General features: G+C 34.1%; 2 protein-coding genes across 2 annotated transcripts; one reads left to right on the top strand and one right to left on the bottom strand.

Moving 5' to 3' along the window:
* Positions 1–269: 269 nt before the first annotated feature.
* On the top strand, positions 270–2,742 carry LOC126714204 (heat shock factor protein HSF30-like). The gene is made up of 3 exons (XM_050414241.1): positions 270–992; positions 1,294–2,138; positions 2,425–2,742. The coding sequence occupies exons 1-2, from the start codon at positions 528–530 to the stop codon at positions 2,128–2,130; spliced, it is 1,302 nt and encodes a 433-aa protein (XP_050270198.1). The 5' UTR covers positions 270–527; the 3' UTR covers positions 2,131–2,138; positions 2,425–2,742.
* A 1,473-nt stretch (positions 2,743–4,215) lies between these two features.
* LOC126714203 (BTB/POZ domain and ankyrin repeat-containing protein NPR1-like) lies at positions 4,216–9,905 on the bottom strand. The gene is made up of 4 exons (XM_050414240.1): positions 9,065–9,905; positions 7,610–8,357; positions 5,032–5,232; positions 4,216–4,742 (listed from the first exon to the last, which is right to left on the bottom strand). Exons 1-4 carry the CDS (start codon positions 9,599–9,601, stop codon positions 4,474–4,476), a joined length of 1,755 nt encoding a protein of 584 aa, XP_050270197.1. The 5' UTR covers positions 9,602–9,905; the 3' UTR covers positions 4,216–4,473.
* Between the last annotated feature and the right edge of the window lie 10,754 nt (positions 9,906–20,659).

The raw sequence follows: 20,659 nt of genomic DNA, 5'->3' as shown, positions 1-20,659 counted from the left end.
AAAATGAAAACTGGAAGTTTCTCAATTAGATCGCCATGGATACATACCAGACAAGGTGAATCGTAATCTATTTATTTAATTTTAGAGTCCCTCTCCTCCATAAATATAAAAATGTTAACAAGAGGGGTCATTGAGAAGTTTCTAGAAAGTTGAGGGGTTAAAGATTAGGTGGGGACGTGAGGTCTTGTCTGGTCCACATAATAGTCACAAATGGCAAAAACTTCAAAAAGCTATGAAACGTGGCGAGTCACCCTCATTCCTAATTTGGAAATTAGACTCACACGGTCACACACAGACACCTCTCTCTCTGCAATTTTCTTCCTTCTAAATTATCTACGCTGGGTTCTGTGTATAAAAGGGCTCTTCTTCTCTCTAAAAAAAAAGTTTACACTGATCAAAAAAAAAAAAAAAAAAAGAAAAAAGTTTACAAAAGAAAAATAGCTACTGAAATTGACGATTGTTACGGCGGTGGTGGTGGCGATACAATTTTATCATTCCCAAAGCCCATTTAGGAAACAGAGACAACAATGAAAGATCCAGTGGTCACAGTCAAAGTAGAACAGGGAGAAGAAGAAGAAAAGGAACAAACGACACCGCTTCATCACATTCCAGCTGATTCCGGGGAAGTAGTATTACCTGAAGAACTACTAAACGACACAGCTCCGCCGACTCTGACACTGGCCAAAGAGACCGAGGTGATCAATATCAAAGAAGAAGAGGAAGAGGAAGAAGATGATGATGAAGAAGAAGAAGAAGATATTGAATCCTCAACTCCGAAGCCGATGGAGGGTCTAAACGAACAAGGTCCGCCGCCGTTTCTGAAGAAGATTTTCGACATGGTGGAAGACCCAGATACCAATACGGTCGTGTCGTGGAGCGAGACACGGGACAGCTTCATTGTTTGGGACGAGCATGTTTTTGCCGAAGATCTGCTTCCTAGGTATTTCAAGCACAAGAACTTCTCTAGCTTCATTCGCCAGCTCAATACTTATGTAAGTTGCAATCCCCAAGTTTCTCTTTTCCTCAAAGTACTCTAATTTGTAACCAATGTTTTTGTGTGTGTGTGTGTGTGTGTGTGTGTGTGTGTGTTTTTAAACTATATTCCACATGTGTTTTGCTGGAAAATTAGTTAGTGTTTGTGAATTTGTGGTGATTGTAAAAGTTTTTATTTCTTTTATATAGATTTAAAAAGTTTCTATATTTTATGTGCTTAAATTTTTGTGATTGGTTTTGTTGTCGATGGGGGGTTTTGATGGTGGACTAATTATTGCTTAAACTTTTCCCTTTGTCAAGGGTTTCAAGAAGATTGATACGGATATGTGGAAGTTTGCAAATGAAGAGTTTCAAAGTGGGAAGAGGCATTTGCTGAAGAACATAAAGAGGAGGAATCGATTGAACAAGCAGGAACATGGAGTAGTAAGTTTGAAATTGAGGAAACCTGGGGTGGAGACTGAACTTGAGAGTCTGAGGAAGGATCAGAATGTATTGCAAGTGGAAATCTTGAAGCTGAGACAACAAGAAGAGGACTCACACAATCAACTCACTGCTGTTGAAGATCGCATTCGATATGTAGAGTGTAGGCAACAGCAGATGCACTTGTTTCTCACCAAAGCAACCAGAAACCCCAACTTTGCTCACCAGTTCATCCAGAAGAGAAAGCTTAAGAGAGAGCTGAATGGGGGCGAGATTAGCAAGAGACGTAGATTGCTAGCAACTCAAGGCCATGAAAGCTTGCTTGAGGCCATTGACACCAGCCTTGGTGTTAATGGGAGAAACGAAGTTCAGGGAGACTCGGTGACAGTTCTAACTGATATATTGCAAGAGGGTGTGGATACTTGTCCATTACAAACATCCTTCCCAGCTCCCATGGATGATGTATTGTGCAGTCCTCTTCAGGATCAGAGGGTCAATGTGATGCCTGGAACAAGCACTCCTCCAGAAATGTCATCGGTTTATAATGTCATGTCGGAGAAACTAATGGGGGACAATTCGATTGTTGATGAAGATTTCACTATGAATGAGTCTCAATTCTATTCTGAGTTGGAGGATTTGATTGCCAAGCAACCTGATTGGGGTGGTTTTGTAAGTGGACGGGTGGAGCCAGCCGGTTGTGTTGGGTCGATGACATAAGTTCACAGGTATATCTTAGTGTGTCTTGAGTCTGCTCTTCTTGTCCAATTCTGTAATTTGATTTCTTTTTTACTCTAACCTGGGAATAGTCTCTCAGAATATCTGACTATTAATCTCTTGGATAAGTGTACTTCCCCAATTCTACATCCACCGAGTAATTACAAGGAGTCCTTTAGGAGATTTGAATCCAGGACTTCATTGATCATATGAGGCTGGGAAATTACTAGAACTATCCTTTAGGATTAATTCTATGATTTGCCTAACACGATATCATATTACAATTTTGTGATATAGGCACATAAAGAAGGTTGCAAGAGTATGTTGAGAGAGCTGTTGCCACTTCATCAACGGTGGAGAGTTGCAGCTGATAGCAGGAATTCCTAATCCCTATTAGGTGTTGATACTGATGGCATGTTAGTTACCTACAGATGTTCATACTTCCTATCTACTTTTTCTTCTTTCTTAAGGTCGTGTACTCTTTTGTGTTGTAGAAAGTCGTAACTGCTATGTATTGTTATATACCAGTAGCTTGGTCTGTCTTATCAGTGGAATTCAGGGATTTGAATTTTGAAGTGGCAAAATTATTCTAGGAGCAATGCTCCGTCTTTTTCACATGAATGCTGAACCCTATAATGAATTTGCAGAGATTGCTAAGATTCACTATTTCACATGAATGCTGAACTCTATTATTATAAATTTGACTGAAGAGATTGCGAGGATTCACTATTTATGTGTGAAAACGGAACATTATACCAAGAGTATTAATGGAAAACCAATAGTACTTCGTTTCAATGGAAATAATTATTTCATTCACTAATATTATTAATAGAAAACCAACCGTACTTTGTTTCAATGGAAATAATTAATTGTTTCACTAATGGAAAACGAATAGCACTTTGTTTCAATGGAAAACTTGAGGGGCATATAGTTAAACTTGATGTGCATATAGTTTTCGTGCTTTCTACAGTTATGGTAGTATTTAAAAAATAAGTCAAAGGAAAACTATCTATGATCAACTGAAAAAAAAAAAAAATTTTAGTAGATAATAGTTTTTTTTTTTCTCTCTCTATGTATATATATATATATATATTTTTTAAATGAATCATTTTCTAGGAAAAAAAAAATAACGTACATCAAAACAAACTGAGTAATTACTTGTTAAAGTGTTCTGTTAAATTTATATTAGACTAATTAATTGTTTTACCACACTAATGCTTCGAAGTTTCCATTTACATATACAGTAGTAGTGCTTGAACTTGCAGCTTCAACTAATACTGTGCAGCACTGTTTTAAAACTTTACGGCGATTAGTGCTTGACTAATTTACACGAATGGTATTTTGACTGCTTGCATTGTTTCTAAATATATTTACGGACCTAGGGAGACTTTGGCTTGTTGCACGAAGAAAGAGATCTATAGACTTGGCTTGTGTTGCACGATGAAAGAAATATATAGACTAGTGTTGCACGATGAAAGATGAATGATGTAAAGAGTAGCACCGGCAATGGTGAGGTCCCTTAATTTAAATTATATTTTAGGGACACCAAATCTATGATGAAGACGCTTAACTGCTTAGTAGTGAACTTTATATTATTTTTATTAGATATTCGTGAACTTTATAGTTTACATGATTTCTATCCTTTTGATAATGTGTTAGATGTCCCTACTAAATCCCTAAATAAAAATATTATCCCAACTAATTGGAGCCTAATGAAATGATTATAGATGTTCACTAGAAACTTCAAAAAAGAAAAAAGAAAAAAAGCATCTGTGCTCGAAATTGAGAGCCACTTGTTTCACAAGATTTTAATATTAGACAAGATGTGACTAAAGTTGGTTTTGATAAGATTTTTTGCCCAAAGGAGGAAATACGAACTCAAATTAATAGTTTGGAAATAAGCTCTTTGACTAGGGACATATCTAGACTCTGTCCGAATGATTTCACCCAAAATGACCATATTCTAAAAGCACCACTTTTTTTTTGCTCGTTAACAGTGAAAGCACAGTCAATTACAAGCACCAATTTTTGTTTTTATTGGTAATTGTCAATTTGTCATAGCACCAAATTAGTATATGAACTCGACACTTTTCTTAATTTTCTCTATATAGACCAAGAATGGTGCGGGGGAGTATCAAAATAAAAAATAAAACCCCAGAAAACGGGCACTGAAATGTGAAACCACCACTCCAGAGTCTAGAACACAACTACAAGACAGTCTCCCTCCTAAAATCAATTAAGTACAGACTTTTATAATACAAGGGCAAAAAAAGGTGAAATGGAACTATATGAATATGATTACAACAATAAAAGGAAGCATATCACATCTTATATTTTGACAAATATTTATTTCTTGATGGTAAGCTTACTATTAGGCTTCATAACTCCTATGGATGAAGATGATGAAGATGATATGGCAGACCTATCAAAATCCTGCTTATCTTCATTGAATGCCTTAATTAGAACTTCTTGGAGCTCCATGTATCTTTGTCTCTTTAATTTTCGTTCTTCTGGTGTGTCGTTCCCTACGTATGCTAGTTGTGATATATCATCATCATCCATTATCTTATTAAGGACTTTCGAGCAACGAGGGAAGAAGCGTTTTCCAAGTTCCACTGCTCAAGTTAAGGAAGAGAAAATCAGGCATGTTTACCAAAAGAACAATAATGGAAGTTCCATTAGATTAGAATGATTGTAAGCAACAGCAAAATTAGGTGACAGGATCTGCCTCATAATTTCAAATATAACATCTAGACAATATAATTCTTGTAAGCTCCAATCTGAAGGGGCAACTCTGGGTGAGTTTTTTGCAAAGTATGAATGTATGATAGATCAAACTTTTGTTGTCAAGGAAACAAAAGATATAATCATGCAGGTGTATATAGGTATATGAGGCATCATTACCAGTTCTGGAGAGTGCTTTCATCCTAATTAGATGCTCCTCTTGAATTTTGAACGGTGCTTCATTTAAGTCTACAGTCGTTCTCCGGTCATCACGCAGATTCTTAGACCTGATGGCTAATGGAAACTCAGCAGTGCCATCAACTTGAGCAATATCCATTACAACTTTTGCTTCCACCGGGAAAAGAAGTTTTGCCAGTCCAACTGTCAAGTATTAACAATCAAATATTTAATAGCATAATCATCAGAAACTGTTTCAAACCACAGATACTGAATTTAACCAAGAGCCTTTTCATAATAACCAGCTTAACTTCCATGGGATCATTAACTACTAGATAAATGGAAATGAAAAAAAAATCCCATTCCCTAGTACCATGTTAGTAAATACAAGATTAAATATTGACAATTACAAAACCAAGAAAACTTATTCTTATTTGAGCTAGCCTGGCCAAAGAATCCTCCTGGTTTTTTCTATCAAAATTCTAATTTATTGCATCATCCTTCAGCAAGCCTAGGTTGCAAGACAACAAGAATAATACAGGTATGGTAGCATTATCTTGTTTCTTGCCTTACTACAACTAGGAGATTGATCAGAGAGAAAAATGAAGGTGATATATGGAGTAATTTCCCAAATAAGACACTCGAATTGCTAACAAGGAATAGTTAATGAAGACAGAAGCAATGTTCTTCAAAAGAAATGCATCCTTGCATAAGCACTAGGACATTATTTATGGTATCCCTAATAAACCTAATCGCCATACATATGACAGGGTCAATATGATCAAAATGCTCTGCCCCCTTCCAATGACTTAAAGTGGATTCTAGCTACTTCCCTCTGTATAATTGAAAGAGAACATGGGCTTATAACCACCATTAAGCATTTATTAAAATGCTCTGCCCCCTTCCAATGACTTAAAGTGGATTCTAGCTACTTCCCTCTGTATAATTGAAAGAGAACATGGGCTTATAACCACCATTAAGCATTTATTCTAACTGAAAGATTTGTTTTCTTTGAAAGAACTTTGGAAAAAGGGGCAAGCACAGGTAAATCATCCAAACATCAAACTGATAAATCTTTTGATGAAAGAGTCATCAAGACCAACATAAAACAGCATAAGATGCCACAATATATGGAAGACTATATAAAGCCAACAGGACAGGAAAAGCTACAAGTTAAAGTGTGTCTTTCACACTAACTTCCAGTTGAAAAAATTGGATTAATTGAATACCAAATATGTTTAACTGAAGGGCCATATTAACACAAAACATGGAAAATACTTATCTCAGAACCCTGTCCCAATAAAGACCGGAAATTATTATTATTAGGTATATTTTACTTTGTAGGATTATCAAGAGGGAGAAGCAGTAGCCAATTGCTGTAACTTATTTCCTTAACCAACCCTGGCAGGGGAAATAAATGTAAATTACAACTCCCATCAAGGGTGTTGAAAACATGGTAAGTGTTCTCATTCAAGTCGAGAATTATCAATTTATAAAATAAAAAATGAAAACTCTATTTCAGTTTGCTGACTGGAAATCAAGATCAATTTTTTACTGTGAACATTGGTTGACTGAATACTACACTTAACAGTTACTTGCATGGTGTTCCACCAGTAAGAGGAGGAGGAGGAGGGGGGGGGTGGGGGGGGGGGGGGGGGGGGGGGTGGCGTAAGCCATCTATCTATGCCCATCATTATCATCTTAGAAACACTACAAAAAGTCTTGCAAACTTAGAATAGATCAGCAGGAACTGCAGCAATAGGTTGCATGTATCACATACTCAGCACAATCATAAGATTCGAAAGGTTACTCCTTCTAATTTCCATTTGAAGGGCATTTGGAGAGTAAAGGTTCCTAAAAGAGTGACATTTTTTATGTGGACAGTAGCCCATAGCCAGATTCTCACTTTGGATAATCTTATACTTCGTGGTCGCCCCTTGGCAAATCGTTGTTGCATGTGCTATTGTAATGAGGAATCTGTGGATCATCTTCTTATTTTCGTCCGTTAGCTCATTCTATGTGGATGCATATGATTCAGCTGTTTGAGATTGATTGGGTCATGCTAGGTTCAATTGCAGACTTACTTTGTTGGCACCATTGGCTTGGGAAATATAATTTTGATATTTGGAATTTGGTACCAGGCTGTTTGATGTGGACTATTTGGACTGAACGTAATCAGCGTTCTTTTGAGGATATTGAGAAATCAATGGCCCAATTGTTAGATTTGTGCCAGCAAACTCTCTTTGATTGGTCTCGGTGTTAGGGTCTTTCAAATTGTTCTACTATTATTGATTTTCTTTAGTCTCTTAGAATAGGATTTTGATTCCTTTATTTCTTTTTGTTGCTATGGTCCTTTGTTCATTACCGTGAACTCTTTGTATCTTTTTTTTTTCTTTTCTATTAATAATATCACTTTCTTACCTATCAAAAAAAAAAAAAAAAAAACTTCATATGGAGATCATCTATTGAAGTTGAATCTTAGAAACTGAAATCTATATATATTTTGAGAAAAAGGACTATGATTTGTATGAACAGCTAAGAAACTCAAATGCAAAATTAAGAAAAGAAATGGGAGACTAACCTCTATTTTCGAGGTACAACAACTTCATGCGGAGATCATCACCTGCTATAGCAAGGGAATGAGAAGCGTCTCCTAGCAATGGATCTCTACTTTCTGCTTGCTCCAATATCTCTATACATAAACGATCCTTGGGAGAAGCTTTTCCTTCCTCAGTGGACTTATTATAATCCACAGCCTTAGTGAGCCGCTTTGAGATCTGAAGCGCCTTTCTCCCATCTAATGTAAGGTCTGATGGTCTGGCTCCCTTCGTTAGGAGGGATACTATGATCTTAGGTTCCTTCCGTATTGCGGCAACATGCAGCACGGTATAGCCCCTTAGATTCCTTTTGTTAACATCAGCAAGTGCAAGATCAAGGAGCTCTGTTGTTGTCTTTGCATCACAGTATGCCACAGCATAGTGGAGAGCAAATGCATCATCTAGATTAGTATGAGCCTCTCTCAGCAACAATCTGACTAATTCAACGTCATCTGAATCCAGGGCTCTATGTATTCTCTTTATATGTTTATCTGGAAAATTGTTGCTTTCAGGTGTGTCCAAGCCAAGTTCCTTACGTGAATCCATGACATTTTTTACTATGTCTTGAGGAAGAGCTTTATCAAGAGTAATGATATCAACATCAGATTTGACAATAATCTCAATACACCTTGCCAGCAATCTTTCACATGCTTTACTGCACATATTTGCAACAGATAGAACCACCAAAATGTCGTCCATTGAAACCTTGTCAATAATGTCTAGCAGGTGCCTCTGCAATCAAAGTTGAGAGCTAACAAAATATTCAGAGGAGAAATCAAAACAAGACTCAAAAAAAAAAAAAATCTAATTAGCAGTAGCAAAGTAGAACATTCCAACTTATAATACTAACGTTCCAAGTAATTCAAACATGGAATAAATTTACTATTACATCAATATCAGGGAAGAAAAAGTTCCAATGTAAGACAGTTCCTGCATTAAAACAACACAAAAGAGATTCCACTAATATCACCGAGACAATTGTGCCACGAGCAAATAAGAACCATTGTGGCCCTTTTTGGTGGGTAAATCCAAACTTAATGATAACTGATGATAAAGAGTTCTACTTATGCATATCACATTCAAGCCAATGTCATCACATAAACTTCAAATCCTCATGATGCGATGACAAGTGTCTTCCACCAAAAACAACAGCCATAAGTTTGAGCCCAGGAATCAACCTCTCAAAACTTTTTTTTTTATGGTAGTTTCCTAAAACATTTTATTAACAACAGAACAAGACACTGTAGAATGCTCCAAGCAACAAACACTAGGCTAAGTAAATGGCTTGCTAGCAATTTAATTTGATCAAACTCAAATTCTTAATAATTGAGTTCTAATTAAAAGTAATAAAAAAAAAATTAAAGCTTTAAACAGAAACAAAAAATAAAGTATACTCTCAAAACTTTCCTAATTGAGCAAACACAGTAAAAAAGGATTACCTGATAAAGAGCGACCAATTCAGACACTTGAAAAGTGAAAGAAGCATAGAGAACCTCGACCATGAAATCAACGGCGGGCCTACAAGCCTCGTGAGAGCAGTCATCGTCGACGCAAACGCAAACACCTTTGGGTAAAGGTCTGACCTTGCCGCTATACAAGTAAGTCAAGACAGCGATGAGAGCATCGAGACCGACCTCGTGATCTTTGGCTAGGTCCTTCAGCTTCAGCTCCACCTCTTTGGAATTGGAGAAGGCGTTCTTGAAGAAAGGGCTTCGCGCCGCGAGGAGACAGCGGTGGACGGCGACTTGTTCTGTTCCGACTAGGATCTTGGCGTCCGCGAATCGGTCTGAGGAGGAGTCGAAGAGGGATTCGAGGTTTTGGGAGAGGCGGCGGAGGGCGGAGATATCGGGTGATGGCGAAGGGTGGTCGGAGGAGGAGGGCGTTTCGGCGTTCGTGGCTGCGGCCGTGGCTACGCAGCATATGCTACTGCCGTTGCTTATTTCGTTTGAATCCGAAAAACCCATTCTATAATCCATCAGAGAGAGAGAGAGAGAGAAGCTATTTGAAACGGAAAGTCATTGAAATTGAGAGAGAGAGAGAGAGAGCGATGGTGTTTGGATAAAAGAATGTTGAGAATGAGAGATTTGCAGAGAGACTGTGAAAGGGTAGTAGAGTATCTTCTAATAGTAAGTGAGAAAGAGAGAGAGAGAGAGAGAGGAAAAAGGCCTTTCAAGGCCTTGAGTTTTGGTGTGGATTTGCAGAGGTTGAGGACGTCAAATGAGAGAGACAGAAATGGAGTTGACCACAGCTGGGAACTTGGGGTGACGAAGGTGGCAGAAAATTTGGTTTAAAGTTTAAACTCTTATTGGAAAATATAATTTTTTTTTTTTTTTTTTTTGATAGACGAGAATATAATTTATTAGTTCAACTTTTAGACGAAAAAATAAAATAAAAGAGCCAACCTTGGGAGTTGGGAGAGTTGAGATTCACATATAATGAAAAATAATGTGACTTTGGTATATTTTTTAATGGGTTATTTCAATAAACTTTTAATATTATTTTTAGGACAATTGTTAATGAATCATTTTTAAAAAAGTTTTATATTATTTTTATAAAAAATATAAAAATTGTGAAAAAAAAAAAAAGTTAACTATTTTTTCATTTTTCATAAATTTAAAAAAAAAAAACTTTTTAAAACAATACTCTCAAGATATTCATTAATTTTGCCCATAAAAAATTTGTTTGAGAGATATTCAAAGAGTTGCAATCAATTTGACATCAAGTTTTAAATTCTTATCTTAAGTGATAGATAATGATCGATTGTTTGATGCTTTCACTTGAATTTACAATTTATTTTCCAGAACTTTTAGTCTACAATGGTCCTAAGATTGTTTTATAAAAAATAACTCGTTAATTTTGCAGGTTTGTTATAAGAACCTTGTATTTCAGTCATATTGTTTAATATTAGATAAAGTAATAACAATTGAATTATCATAATTTTTTTATATTTTTTTTTTTTAAGGTTTCATGCAGATCTTTTCACTTTTCCAAACCCTGGAACCATAACCATCATTTCTGTTTCAATCAAAAAGGGTCGATTCGATCCTTTGAGAATTTAAGTAGGGAGTGGTCCCGCAAAAATTTGTTTATTCTAACTATAAAAAAAAATAAAATGTTTATTCACATTCTTTAACACTGATAGTGCATGGATTAGGCTCCGATCTTAAGAATGAGACTTTGTTCAAAAGTATAGCCTACTAAAAATTGATCATTGTCTTAATTTTTATTAGGAAAAGTTAATGGACATAGGATATATTGGTTTATAAAATATTTTTAGAAGTTTTTTATACTAAGAAAAAAATTGATTTTTAATAAGGTTTTATATTTTTTCATAAAAAGCAGTATCAAAATTTTTCTAAAGTGATTCATTAACAAATAACTTAATGACATTTGTTAACTAAACCCATTTTTTATTTAGAAACCCAAAACTACTGATCAAGAAGGGAGACAGAGAAAGAAAGGATCCATTCTTTTTTGTCTAAATAAAAATAAAAATGAAGAGAGAGAGAGAGAGATGGATAGAAACGGTTACATATATCTTACTAATTTGCTTATCAAAAAAAAATATATCTTACTAATTTTTCATCTTTTGTTTTCCCTTCAAGATTTATTTAAAAGGCAAATATTTTCTTACACTTATTTTATATATATATATATATATATATATATATATATTATTTTACTTTTTTTTTTTTGAGAAAGATATATTATTTTACTTGATGAGCTTAATGTACATATTTTAAAAAAGCAAATACGTCATGTCCAGTTTTCCACACTCCACTGTCATAAAAGCCTTCCATAAAATTACTCTAATAAATGGAAAGTTTAGACTTTTTAGTGAAAAAAAAAAATTATGTCTTCATAATTAATTACTATTAATTTATAAAAGCATTCACACCGGAGAATATTAAAAAAAAAATACTTATTTTATATTTTCAAACACTACTTTATTTATTTTATTAATTCATTTTATAATATATCCAACATCTCAATTCTTATTTTTATATACAGCCAATATTTTCTCAAAAAAAATATATATACAGTTTAATAAAATAATATAAACTACCCAATAAAATGAATATAAAACTACCTATCTCTTTCTTCCCTTCCATCTCTCTCTCCTCTTCCATCTCTCCTCTCTCTTCCTCTTTATCTCTCTCTTTCTCAACCACTCCCATCACCCAAACCCAAACCTAGCTCCTCCACCACTCACCAACCAAACCCAAATCAACTCAACCATTGAAACTACCAACAACAACCACACCACCACCATGCCACAATCAACAAACACCACCAAAACCACGAACCCAAAACAACAAACCCATCCACCACCCACCATTCACCACAAACCCATTGGAACAAATCCAAACGACCACATCACCACACCCAAATCAAAACAACCACATCACTACACCCAAATTAGAACAACCACATATTGATACCCAAATTGAAACAAATAAAAACAACCACATACCTATATCCAAATCGGAACAACTACACTCATACCCAAAATTACCCACCAAAAAAAAATTTGCCACCCCTAACCATCAAATCAACCAACCAACCATTACCACTGAAAATCTGAACCACTATCACCATCGAAAAACTCACCAACCCAAACTTTGACCCAATTGCCACCTGTGAGAGTGTTTTTTTCTTTAGCACACAGGTCCAAGGATCCTGGGCCAAATAGTTGTAGTTTGGTGGACTGGGCTTGGTTCACCGCAACTAAATGAGGGCTGATTACGAACCAAGTTATGCGCAAGTCACATAAATCTCCTCAAGGCAAAAAATGCGATTCCTCCTAAACAATAAAATACCATTATAAGTATTTTAGTATCATAAAATGACTCTTTACTCTTACAAAATAAGTAAAATAGATATTCATAATATTCACAATGAGAAAGAGATTGAAATAGAATATTTAAGGCTTATCTTTTATTGTATAAACATTTTAAAAAATTCCTTCACTTGGTACCCTAGGCGTATTGTCGTGGGATCCTGGGGCGTATTAGGCCTGTAAGAACCCAGAATACTGATTCTCTGCACTATACAATCTTTTTCCATGCTTGTTATGCAATGGAGTTTTGTCCTTTCCTTTTACCTCTATAGGTCCTACATAAGAACAACTATACAATGCACATATCTTCAAATAATTGTTAGTTTCTTAGATTAGGATATATATATTAATACATATACATATATGTAAATGAATTTCATGAGAATGATTCAGCCACGAGGATCCCGGCCCCAATTCTCACAGAATTAGTGCTTTTGTACAAGACTTGTGGGATTTGGAACTCAAGTCTAAGTGGCTTTGCTTGGGCAAAGGACTCAGCTTTTGGCTGAGTAAAAGGAAAAATTAACAAACAAGAATATATGTATTGAGCAGCAAGAAGCAGTAAATGAAGATAATATAATAAAGAAATATGCAAAGCAATTGTTAGAAATCCTCAAATCAATATGAGATATTTTATTATTTTTCTTAATTGTGGATTACAAATGTGCTCACTAAGACGTGATACAAGGTTCAAATAAGCTCAAAAATTACAGACTTCGATGGCTATCCAAGCCTCTAAGACTTGCAAAGTTTGAATCCTTTTGAATCCAAGTATGTGCTATAATGGCTGTTTCTGGGATACCGGGAGACGTTCCTCTGTTTTTCTTAAATTTTACAGAGTTCTAATGGCTCTGTTATGATATTCTTCCTACTGAAAATCCCCCCCTTCAACATGGGTTTTCTCTTCCTTTTATAGTGTGTTTTATAGGGCTCCGAGGTACTAGTGATTTCTCTCTTTTGCCCCCCAGAGCTCGTGCTGTGACAGTTGCTTAGGGGCTGGTCTCTTCCCTTTTTTCTCATGGTTTTCATCTTTTAGTGCTGTTTCTCTAAAAGTCACTTGTTGACTTTCCATTTCGGGGCGTCCTTGGGCAACTAGCCTTCAATCTCTCTTCTTTTAAGGTTTCTCACTTTTCAGACTCAGCTGTCGGTTGTATTTCATTGCTGTCATTATTCCCAAATAGTTGGAATCTTTTACTGCTGGGTTGAAAGTTCCCTTCCAGTCGCTTCTACTTATGATTTTCTCATTCTTGGTTCCTTGTGGTACAGCTCCTTTGTTCATGAATGTTTGCTTTATACTTTCTGATTCTTTGCTGCACCACTGGGTACTTGAGAAGGACATCTCTGTTCTTCATTTCTTGTATTTCGTGGTACCTCTCTTGAGCTGTCTCAATCCCACATTAGCTGTGCTGCATTACCTGAGGATCCTGAGCCTCTGGCAGCCTCTGGGTATCTTGGCCCAGTTCTTTCATTGGATTTTGCTTGATTTTTTAATGGCCTTTTTACTGGAAATCTGAACATAAATATGGCCTTAATGTTGATTCTTCTTGCTGCTTGAATTGGGCTTTCATTACTTTTCATGGAATGGGCTTTCTTGTGAAATTTTGGCCTTCAACACCACCCAAACGCCAATCCAAATGCTGACCCAATTGCCACCCAAACGCCAACCTGAAGACCACCCAAACTCCAACCCAAACACTATCCAAACAACCGATCCAAACACCACCTAAATGTCTGACCCAAACGACAACCACAGTTACCAAACCGAATTCCAACCATATCCACCAACCCAAACTCCGATTTGTGCCACCAACCTAAATCCCTACCCAAAATTGCGAGGGAGAATTGAGAGAGAAGAGAGATTCAGAGATCTCTACCCAAAATTGCAAAGGAGAGTTGAGAGAGAAGAGAGATTTGAAGAGTGAGAGGGACTGAGGGAGAAGTGCATAAGAGAGAGAGAGAGAGAGAGAGAGAGAGAGAATAGAATATAGTTTTTGAGTTTACAAATTCATGAACAATAAGTTGTAAATATAAGTACTCATTGTTCACAAATGCTAAAAACATTTAGGCATATATACCCGATTAAAGCTTTTTTTTAAATGGTCAGTTGCTAAAATAGCAATTTGGGGGGAGGTACACCCCTAGTGCTAATGCTAAACTTATAAGAATAAAATTAAAAAAAAAAAATCTTTTAATTATCTTAACTCTTAGAGCATTTTTTAATAAACTGTTTTAAGAAAAGTTTAATACAAATTTTATGGAAAAATATAAAAAATTGTCAAAAAATTCAATCACTTTTTTATTTTGTCATAAAAGGTTTTTAAATTCATTAAATTTTACCATTATTTCTTTCCATTTTCTTTCCTTTCCTTTTATCTCTCCCTTTACCTTCAAAATACATAGGAAAAATATTTTCTTTCTCATTTGTTTCCTATTTTCCTTCCCTCTTCTTCGTACAGAAAATTATGAAGTACTCTCAGAGTACCATAAATATGTAGTCCCCCTTTCACATGAATGGTAGGTCCTACTTAATTAGTATGAGAGGAGAGAGTACATATTTATGATACTCCAAAGTACACAATAATTTTCCCATCCGTACAACCTCAACCAGCATTAGATATCAGCTACGTGGAAATATCTACTACACTGAGTTGCAGCTGAAGTTCTTGATGCGACATGTCGTTGAACGGGTCTGAGAGTTTGAACTTTGTACCTCAATTTCCGTTGAACCCATTTGCGGCTCTCGTCGTGGCATCAACCGAGACATTCTTTTTGTTTTCTTTTAAGTTTTTTCTCCAGTGTTCGTCATGACCACCGGCCTAGCAAGAAGTAAATAAATAAACAAATAGATAAGAACGAAATTAAAGCAACAAATGTGACATATTTCCACATTGACAGCTTTCTGAAAGAGTCTTTTGTTTTGTATATATATACGTATCAATCAAGAAATAGTGAAATACACAAAAGGAAAAAGTTAATTAGCACAGTACAATGTATACAGACAAACAACAAAGAAAAAGAATAGACGGTGATGTTAGCCAAAATTGGCAGACCAAGCCAAGCTCATGCAAGAAGTGGAGGACACTTTTTTTAAACCAACAGTAGTGAATCTTTTCTTAAACCAATCAAAATTGTTGTTCTTTTGATGAATCAAAGTAATTCTTCCTTAAATTCCTATTAGTTGAGCTATTAATTATTGCTTAGGCTAGCTTTTTAACTTTATTTTAAATTTGTCTAAGCTAACTTTTTATTATTATTTTTTTCATTATTTAAGTTGATAGGAGATACATATCATATTATTATATATAATAAAAGTTAGGCTTAGATGTCGTAGTTGCGTCAAGTGACAGCATCAAACTAAAGAAATTTTGTTAGATTTTTAGATTGTAAAAAGAAAAAATGGATATAATTTTTTTTTTCTTATCTTCTTCTTCTAAAATTTCTAAGTTGATAAAAATCTTAATTTAATTACAAACCAAATTCTTTTCTTCATCTATTTCTTCTTAATTTGATTACAATCTAAAATCTTCATCTAATCATTTTTATTTATTTATTTAAATTACTACACCTATTGCTACACGGAAGCCCTAGTGGATGATGTATTTACTTTTAGGATCTTTAGTCACATGCATCTGCAGTATTGGAGGTGTGTTCGTAAATGATTTAAAGCTTGATTTTTGGTTGTCATTAGAGAGTATGTCATCGTCTCATGGTAATGTATATTAGATTCTTTTAGATTTGCAGTACTTCCACAGAAAGCAGCATCCAGTATGCTATCTCTTGGCATTAGTAATTATGAATATCTTTTAATTTATGGAATTTTTATTTTGGTCAAAAATTTTTCATTGAATCTATTTGGGATGGAACTCATCTACCATATGAAATTAGGAGATTTATGTGAGAAGATATATCTTCATTTTTTTTTTTGAGTATCTATTTAATAATTTCTTAAATTATATGATTTTTTTAAATTTTTTTTTAGATAATGCAATTCAACTTGATTATTGATATAATTTTTTGATTTGGTGTTCTTAATTGACTAGGCATATTATTTCCTCACTTATGGCAACATTAAAATGGCTATGACTGGTAATTTATAGGTAAACATTTACATTGCAATCTAAATACTTACATCTTTGTAATTTATGGAATTTGTTTTTGGTCATTTATACAAGAAATTTATATATGATTAGCACTTCTACTACTATGCATGCATGTTAGCAAGTATAATGGAAATATTTTCAAGTGTTATATATATATATATATATATATATATTTATATAATTACAATTTTACTACTTATCATAATTTTTAAAAATATTTTATAATATCTTTTTTGCAAAAAAAAAAAAAAAAAAAAAGTTACATAATATACATTTTCCATGTAACTTAATTTTTAAAAATATTTTTACTATTTTTTTATTAGATTTGATTATATTATCAAAAAATATTTTTTTTTAGATAGAAACAACACAACCTAATTATTTTTATCAACTTTCTCAAAAACAATTATATAGTTATTCTTATCAACTTTTTTCTCTATTGTTTTATTAATTTTTTAGATAAAGACAAAAGCTTAATTGTGGATATGAAATTTTTTAGGTTTTTCTTTATTCTTATCTTCTCAATTTGTAATCAGATTGTGAATCCTCGAATCCCCAAGGAAATGCCTCTTCCTCTAGCTACAAAGGTATGTATTTCTTTTCTTTTCTTTTCTTTTCCATTTTTTTTTTTCACAAAGCTGCATTCTAATTCATGAGTAAGGAGCAATAAATTCAACGATAAAAATAAATAGAGCATTTAGGTAAATCTATAAATGTTATTTTCTACGAGTGTATGTATTTGGTACGTGTATACATATATATTGCGTCTTATATTGTTTATAGGACTTTTTGTTTTCTATACTTTGTGTTGTCTTACTCTTATTATGAGCTAGAAACCTAGAATTTGCATTTTTTGAATTTGGAAGGACAAATTTTTAAACTCTTTTAAGAAATGTAGATTCATATGTTGGCTTACTTTCTAAATCATGAGTTATTCTCTTTTGATAAATAATTCTCATATATATATATATATATAGAGAGAGAGAGAGAGAGACAAATACACACATGTTGTGGTGGTTACCTAATGATGGACAATATATTTTATTCAAACACACCACATATATTATGTATTAGGATAATTAATTAAGAGTTTCAAGTTTCTCACTACTTAATTAGTAGAGTATTTCATAAATAAATCCCCTTTTTTTACATTCAATTCTAATTAAAATAATTTTTCATTTTTTATAATCTATATTTAACATCAAAATATATATTTTAATTTATATATAATTTTTTTTATCTAAGACATTTAATTCACATGTGATTTTTTTTTTATTAAATCGTGCATCGCACGGGCATAATACTAGTATATTTAATGATTAGACTTTAACTATTTATAAAAGAATTTTTAACAATTATTTAAAAACAAATAATATTTTTTTTATAAAACAAATTTTGTAAGATTTGAAATTATATATATATATATGTAAAATTAATTAATTAATATATGTATTCTCACTATACTCATGTCCTACTTTTTAAAAAATTGATGTGTTGCCATACTGTATTCGCACATGTATCCATGCAGGTGCTTCCTAGGCAATAGCACGCATGGTTTCCATTGTGCACCAAATGGAGAAGACAAAGTGTCAAGATTTTCTATAGTTTGTAAGTCCGTACGAGGTTGTGTCCAATAAAAATTTTCTTGAACATTTTCTTATGTAACATTGGACCAGTTGATTAGTATTGTCAGTATAGTTACTCTAGCCTGATCCAGAAAGAAACATAGAAAAAAGGTTAAAAGATTATCGTTTTTTCTTTTTTTGAGAAGTGGTTAAAAGATGATCGTCAGTGGCCTCTTTTGTTGACTATAATAGTATATTGAGATAGCATTTGTTGGTCCAAGTGCACTTCAAGTAATTTTAAAAGATTGAAGATTGATAGGACTACTCTCAGACTGAAGAATATTATGTAGGATTTCAACCAAAAAAAAATTATGTAGGATTATTATTTAAGGATAGTGCCAAACAATAAGTAAAGAAATAAAGAACTAAAGCATGCCAAGACCTATATTGCTAAGGAAGAAAACAACAATGAATGAAAAAAAAAAAAAGGAGTTCTTTTTATCTTATATGATCGAAAGAAAACCGTGGTTAACTTAAATATAAATCCTACCAATTCAAGCCTCATACTATAGGAAAGCATACACATTTCAACCAAAAGTCATGATTAAGTCTAACCATTACTCTCTAAGCAAAAAAGGAATATATTGTTTAGAGAGTGTGAGAGTGCCTTTTTCTTTAGCATACAGGCCCAAGGATCCTGGGCCAAATAGTTGTATTTTGATGGACTGGGCTTAGTTTACCGCAGCTAAAGAGACTGTTTAAGAACCAAGTGGTGCACAAGGCAAGCTTCCTACAATACACATAAACTAGCAAACGAGAATATTTGTATTGAATAACAATGAAAACATGCAAAAGGAATGCAAAGTAATTAGGAAATACACAAAACAATTGTTAGGAATTCTCAAATTAATAAGAAATACTTCATTAGTTCTTCTTGATTGTGGATTACAAATGTGTTCACTAAGACGTGATACAAGGTTTAAATAAGCTCAAAAATTACAGACTTTGATGGCTATCCAAGCCTCTAAAACTTGCAAAGTTTGAATCCTTTTAAATCCAAGTATGTGCTATAGTGGCTGTTTCTGGAATACCGGGAGACGTTCCTCTGTTTTTCTTTCTTATATTTTACAGAGTTCTAATGGCTCTGTTATGATATTCTTTCTACTGAAAATCCCCCTTCTCAACATGGGTTTTCTCTTCCTTTTATAGTATGTTTTCTAGGGCTCCGAGGTACCAGTGATTTTTCTCTTTTGCCCCTCAGAGCTCGTGCTGTGACAGTTGCCCAAGGGCTGGTCTCTTCCCTTTTTTCTCATAATTTCCTCCTTTTGGTGCGACCAAGCTGAAAGTCTCTAGTTGGCTTTCCATTCCAAGATCCCCTTAGGTTGCTGATCTCAGCTATTTGGTTTTCTTCACCTTTTTAGCTTTTTGGCTGCCCTCCATCCTTGTCATTATTCGCAAATAGTTGGAATCTTTTACTGCTGGGTTGAAAGTTCTCTTCCAGTCGCTTCTACTTATGGTTTTCTCATTCTTGGTTCCTTGTGGTACAGCTCTTTTGTTCATGAATGTTTGCTTTATACTTTCTGGTTCTTTGCTGCACCACTGGGTACTTGAGAAGGACATATATGTTCTTCATTTCTTGTATTTCGTGGTACCTCTCTTGAGCTGTCTCAATCTCACATTAGCTATGCTGCACGTCTCGAGGATCCCGGACCTCTGGCAGCCTCTGGGTATCCCGGCCCAGTTCTTTCACTAGATTTTGCTGGATTTTTTAATGGCCTTTTTGCTGGAAATCTGAACATAAATATGGCCTTAATGTTGATTCTTCTTGCTGCTTGAATTGGGTCTTCTTTACTTTTCATGGAATAGGCTTTCTTGTGAAATTTTGGCCTTCAACAGAGAGTATTTTGTTCAAACAATGACAATTACCAATTGCATAATACAAAAACATTTAAATCCTATGAAGAGCTATCATAATCCCACAAAATTCATATGCAGACTTGAGAATTTAATTCAACAGGTTTCTCTAAACCCGATCACATTGTATGTGGTTTCGGTAGAAATAACTTGGAATTCAAATTAAGGAAATTTTTTAAACCAAAAGAATAAAGTTTCAATAATAATCTTAAGATGTCAGGAAATTTCATTGCTTCTTCTAATTTTTTAGATAACAAAAAAAGGGTTGATTTTCAAATTGTGTAATCATGGTCAAGTAAATACTTGGCCCATTTGAAAGTGACCGTTGGTTGCAACTTGCAAACTAACTACGAATATGAAATTGTTTATATCTTTTTCTACTTTTTATCTTCTTCTTTTTTTTCTTTTTTTTTTGAAAGGTACTTTTTATCTTAACAAATGCAACAAAAAAAGCTTAGATGTGCAAAACCCATATACAGCGGCAATAGGGCTCTCATGACAAAAAGGGTGCTGTCATGATCCAAGAAGTTATCACAAGATCCACAACTTCCAAAGTGAAAAGAAATTGATGTCTAAAAGGACATATGGTTTGAGATTTGAGTAATGGTAGAGACA

This window comes from Quercus robur, chromosome 2 (genome assembly GCF_932294415.1).
Source record: "Quercus robur chromosome 2, dhQueRobu3.1, whole genome shotgun sequence".
NCBI lineage: Eukaryota > Viridiplantae > Streptophyta > Magnoliopsida > Fagales > Fagaceae > Quercus > Quercus robur.
This window is presented reverse-complemented; position numbering and strand designations above follow the sequence as displayed.

Bases quoted from the DNA above. Each gene is read 5' to 3' on its own strand.
- LOC126714203 (XM_050414240.1), bottom strand. From the start codon at position 9,601: ATGGATTATAGAATGGGTTTTTCGGATTCAAACGAAATAAGCAACGGC. The intron at 8,358-9,064 runs GTAATCCTTTTT...CTTTGATTGCAG, and splicing joins AATTGGTCGCTCTTTATCAG to AGGCACCTGCTAGACATTAT. The intron at 5,233-7,609 runs GTTAGTCTCCCA...AATACTTGACAG, and splicing joins GTTGTACCTCGAAAATAGAG to TTGGACTGGCAAAACTTCTT.
- LOC126714204 (XM_050414241.1), top strand. From the start codon at position 528: ATGAAAGATCCAGTGGTCACAGTCAAAGTAGAACAGGGAGAAGAAGAA. The intron at 993-1,293 runs GTAAGTTGCAAT...CCCTTTGTCAAG, and splicing joins TTCGCCAGCTCAATACTTAT to GGTTTCAAGAAGATTGATAC.